At 35.2% G+C, this 5709-nt stretch overlaps 1 protein-coding gene across 3 annotated transcripts in view; it reads left to right on the top strand.

The window, feature by feature from the left end:
* LOC118741461 (esterase B1) overlaps positions 1–5709 on the top strand; it is a 20311-nt gene that overhangs the window by 4534 nt on the left and 10068 nt on the right. For all 3 annotated transcript variants that reach the window (XM_036473451.1, XM_036473444.1, XM_036473461.1), the window contains one exon: positions 1–57. This exon is cut by the window's left edge and continues 1 nt beyond it. In XM_036473451.1, the coding sequence (XP_036329344.1) occupies positions 2–57 (56 nt within the window). In that variant the 5' untranslated portion in view covers position 1. The remainder of the gene's footprint in view (positions 58–5709) is intronic.

Here is a 5709-nt window from a genome sequence, read left to right as displayed (position 1 = left end):
CATGCTGAGCACAATGGATTCCATCTCTTTTATGGATATGCTGAAGCTGACCTTTAGGTGAGTAAACCGACATTTGCAAAAAAAAAATAATATTCGTATTTTACTCGTTTATTTTACACATTCAAGCACTCACAGCAAAAACACAATGGAAATTTTAGACAAATACATACATATGCGCTCAACTGCTCGTATTAGTTTTATAGATACTCGTATGTAAGGACATTAGGGTGGACCGAAAAAAAAAATAAATTTGTCCATTTCGATCGGAAAATATTTACGTTCGCCCCAAGAGCATTAAAGTTTCGAAAAATCGATCTATTTTATGATTATTTTTGACTTTTTTTAAAGGTTTTTTTTTAAGATTTTTTGGATTTTTTTTTGATGAAGTTAGCAGAATTCCTCTAATTTTCGTTCAAAGTTTGTAACTTTGATTAATATTTTGTTTGCTAAAATATAAGCCGTATTGTAATAAAAAATTTAAAAAAATTTCTTACCAGTATAACATAAGAACTATTGTTAATATTTAAAAATCACCGGATACTCAACTTTGTGAGTGGCTGTAATTAATTTAGTAAAAATTTTAGTTTTTTAGACTCATGATTTCTTCAGCCAATTTGCTTAGAATTATATTTCCCATACAAATTGACCCGCACCAATGTACATACATATCCTGTGTATAAGTTAGCTAAATTCGACTTTTCAAAGCCTTTCAAAACTATTTTTAAACTTAAGTCTTATAAAAATTCGTCTGTCACTGGGTTACATATTTCAATTAACTGATGAATTAAGCTGAATTTGATTTTTCAAATACGTGGCAACCTCCCTAAATAGAGTTTTGAATTAAATTTCTTCCAAACCCATTTCGATTGATACACAGCTTTTAATAATTTGAGTTTATACCTGTGGCAACCCTCTTCAAATTTTTCTAAAATATCCTAAACGTTCAAACAAAATAATTCTTACTACTCTTTCGTTTTGCACCTATATTTTAATGACTCGTCTAACTTTTGCTTAATTTAATTAAATTCGTCATTTCAAGGAGATGGCAACCATCTTCAAAATATTATCAAACTAAATCAACTTTCGTCTGACACCCATATTCTGCCCCATATTTCAATTAGCGGCAATTAGCGCAATTCAAGTATAAATAAGAATAAGCTTTTTTAAACATGTGGCAACACTCCTTAATATAGTTTGGAAATAAAGCTCTTTCAAAGCAATTTCGATTTATATACATTGTTCTAATAATTCATTTAACATATGAAAAAATTTCGAGTTTGATTTTGGTAAATAGGTGGCAACCCTAATATGAGTTCTCAAAAATATTCTTAATATTCAAACTAAAGGTTTTAAAATTTCAAATTAACTGTGTACAATTTAAATAAAGTCGATTTTTCAAATAAGTGGCATTCTTATTAAATATATAATTGAAACTAAAACCTTTTTAAAAAATTTTTTTGCCTAATACACCTTACCTGCCTTAGCTTAAATTGAATATTTTTTAACAGGTGGTCATCCTCATATATGTGATAGTCGAACCCGTATTGTATTTAATAATTGATTTAAATTATTGAATTAAAGACCAATAAATTGAAAGATTTTTAGGTTCCTCGGGCGAACGTAAATATTTTCCGACAAGAAAACTTTTTAACACGGTTCGATGGGATCATTTTAGGCAACCTATCCGCACTATAAGAGTATCGAAATCGAAAAACTTATTTTTTTTTGCTCCACCCTAACGAACATATGTACATAGCAAGCAAATTTGCACAGTGACCGCAAGCAGTCGTATCAAAACCAACCGTTAAACAAGTCAGCGGCAAAACAAAAAAGCCGACATTCACAGGTGGCGAATTACAATGTAGAGATTTTGTAATAAAAGGCCACCATATTGCTTTAATTTTTCACTTTTTCCTGTGCGCTTTTGGTTTTTGCTTTTAAATTTTTATGTCGCTTTTTGGAGTTCACACTTTTAATAAAAGTTCATAAAGTCATCATTACATAAAGATTTGTAGTTTTATAAGCATTCGCGGAAATATGTATATAAATCAAATTACGGTTGCCAGATTTTAGATCCGTGTTGGAGTTGAATTTGAAATTTTAAAAACATTTGATTTCTTAAAACAAACTGCAAACTTATCTAGTTGTTGTACATAAACAGGCCATGGAGCTGCAATTTTTCGAGAATATTCATCATAAAAATTAAAATTTTTGTCTTATAGAAAATTTTGGAAGCGTAAAAAAATTTAAAATACCCTAACCGTTCAAAAGTATCTGCAGCCTTCTATTTATGTCTAGCTTAGAAAGACATATGAAAAAAAAATATTTCGCGTTTGCATTTCGGTCAGAGCTTGGCCGAGCTTCTCCTCCGATTTATGTTGTGCGCCTTGAGGTTGTCAAAAAAAGGGGGGGACCTACCTTTTATGCCGTCTGGAAACGGCGATTGTATTTTTATGAGAAGCTGTTTTTTCAAGGCAGAAATACACCGGGTTCTTGCCATATACTGCCAAGGGATGAGCGCTGTTAGAAACACCTTTTCATATATTTTTTTCCGAAAATTACTGTTACCGCTGTTAAGAAAAAACCTTTTTTTCTATATTTTTTTGCGATGTTGCCTTGACCAGGCCTTTAACCCAGGTGCTGCGAAGTGGAAGCGCGCACTACTTACCACTACGCCACAGCGGCCGACATAGGGATATATAGGTTTGGTTTAATATGCATAAGCTTTTTTTTTTGTAAACCTGTGTTATCAGAAATGGAAATCATTTTAAGTCCTCCTAAGGTTAAGAAAAATTTACCTGCGGCTTTGAACCCTCTAGCTCATTTTCTACGAAAGTATTATAAACGCTGTAGATATGTACATATTTATATTGCGTTTTAACATTTTAACTGAAAGATAAGCTCGGGGAATACGAGTGAGCATTGGCATTATTTGATAACATCTCTCAGCGGTCATTAGCCGGTTAATAAGTCAACCTTTACCATTGTTATTCAAAAACCACTTTCACTTTAACAATTGCGTTGCTAAAGCTTGCTGTATCCAAATTAGATAATAGCTTTGAAGAAAAATTTACCCAATTACAAGCTTTAATTAACCGGACATAAGCAACTTGTTGAAATATAGCAAGACAACTACACCTGAAGAACAAAACATGTTCTATGAAATGGTGAAGTGAAAATCATTTTATGTACTTAATACTGAATTGTCACTCTGTATATAATTGGTGCCTATTGGGGCTAGGTGTGGGGCATTGTTAATCACTTTTCGAGGCCGAGACAACCTTCGATGACACAGACTGTACCTGCGCAGCTGCTGGGCTACGCATTGTGTGGTTGATCTGGTCCCCTGTGTTTGGGTAAGGGTATTTTCATTCACAGTCATTGTCTCGGCAGCTTCCTAGACTTGAATAAGCTCGTGGCAGCTACCGCCATGACCGGCGGGTTTTGTGGTAGATGGTGGCGAGTCTACATCAGTTTCTGCTGAGATTTCGGTTGGTTTTCGGACCATCGTCCAACTAATCCGCGACTGTTTTGCATACTAAGGGGGTAGCTTTATCTGTTCGAATCCCTAGGCTGTCCTTGGTGCGGGGCAATGAGGAGGATAATATGTATTAGCTGTTATAGCCAGAATTTTTTCACAAATGGAGACTGTTAAAGCGGCAGCATCGGATTGCATGAATTTAAGCGAACTCGTTCTTATGCACTGCGCTGAAGTTCAAACCACACTTCGTCTTGGTGTTTAACAACGGCGCTTAGACTAGACGACAAGCTCGATACCGAACCATTAAAACTTCATCTTTTTGACAAACCCTGAATTCTAAATCGCCTCTTTCGGCATTGACAGTGTAAATAATTTGTTGACAGATTCAACAGCCGGCTGCTCGTGATTTGTGCTGGCTCCAAATGAGCCTAAGTTCTAAGAAGCGGACGCCGTTTATACTTGCAAGTGGTCGTTGAAGCCGCTTTGACAATTTTTGTGGCAGAGTGGCGTAATGTAGGACTGGTGGGGGGGTGATGTGTTATGAGCTTCGTCAGTCTCGTCTTAAACTGTTATTTTTCGTTCTCGATCCTAATATAAGGCCAGTCTTGTTTACACTGGAGTTCTATAATTGTAATAATTGCAAATTTGCAGAGTGCAGAGTGAGAGTAGCAGCTCAGTGAACCGACCGAAAAGTAGAATGAATCAAAGTTCGATGCCACTACCCAGACAGACGTCTTACACCGTACCGTCACCTCGGAATTTTTCTTCTCCAAATCCAAGTTTCATCTATTCGTTCCGTTTTCATTCCTTTCGATAGTCTTATAATTGAAAGCACACATATGCCTACACGTAAATAAATATTCAAAGCCATGTTTGAATTTTATAGTGCCACCTAGTCGTGCATTGCCCTTTTTCTTTAGTTTCAGCGTGTGAATTAGTTTACATTTATCATCATAAATAACTTCTTATTGGTAATTTCCGCTTTTTATATTTTACAACTGCACTTTCTGTTTGCCGCTATGTTAACTTTTCATTTGTATAAATAATCATGTAGAGTACGTAGATACATACATATGTATGTAGGTAGCATGTCTGTTTGCTATTCGTTAAGTGCAAATTTGTAAATGCTACTCGCATATGGCCGTGCGTGCGCCTATGTTCGCATTTATTTGAGTATGAACATTAGTGTGGGGCGGAAAAGTAAATTTTTCGCTTTCAAAATTTTAATAGTGCGGAATCCTATTAAACCCCTTACCGATCGAGTAATAATTATGATCGCCCCAAAAACTTTAAAGTCTCGAAAAATCTCTTAAAATTATGTTTTTTTTTAAGATTCTGAGCACTTATGCGGTTTCGCAACCGATTAAATTTTTGTGTAAAAAAGTGCCTTGTGTTTTGTAATTTTTTTTTCGCTCACAGTACCACGCACTTCGATATTTCTTTTATATGGAGGAAAATCTGTGACACTGTTAGAAAAAACATTTCTAGAAATCAACACAATTTTTTAGCGATTTCAAACTTCCTCTTGTTATACTAAAATTGAATGAGCTACAAAACTGCGTACTTAAAATCTTTTCAGAAAATTAAAAAAAAAAAATAAAACAACCATTCTAAGACACATTTATCAAAATATTAACGCTCATGAGGCGACCGAATATATTTTCGATCGGAAAACGGTTTATGACGGTTAAATGAGATCCTGTTAAGCGTCTTTCCCGCACTCTTAGGCCGAGGCCATGCAATGAGCGGCTTAATTAAAACATATGAAATACCATTAAAATGGTCATGCTCTGAGCGGCATTTCTGAACGGCTCAGCGGCATTTCTGAACGGCTGAGCAGCATTTTTGTATGGCGCTGCTCAGCCACTTGCCGCTTTGCTGCTCATTGCGTGGCCTCGACCTTAGAATTTTGAAATGAAAAAATTTTTGTGATTTGTTCGCTCCGCCCTAAGGCACATACATACATATTTTGTGCCCTCACTCTTCTCACGGTGAATACAAAACTGTTTCCTTCATTTACTGAGAGTAAACGTAAACTTGCCATTTTTCATACGTTCAGTGATGCATCAATTTTGTTCACTTTGGTGAAACTCATGTTTTATGACATGCACAGTCAAATAAAGGGGAGCCCAAAGCTCATTTGTTTTTAAGCATATAAGATAAAGCTCGTGTGAGTTCCAAATTTCGGTTATTTACTTCATTATTGACATCATTTTTGAAACACTTAT

This window comes from Rhagoletis pomonella, unplaced genomic scaffold, assembly GCF_013731165.1.
Source record: "Rhagoletis pomonella isolate Grant_MI unplaced genomic scaffold, Rhpom_1.0 Rhpom_scaffold_00001, whole genome shotgun sequence".
In the NCBI taxonomy this organism is placed as follows: domain Eukaryota; kingdom Metazoa; phylum Arthropoda; class Insecta; order Diptera; family Tephritidae; genus Rhagoletis; species Rhagoletis pomonella.
The sequence above is the reverse complement of the archived record's forward strand: the minus strand, read 5'-3'. Positions and strand labels throughout refer to the sequence as shown.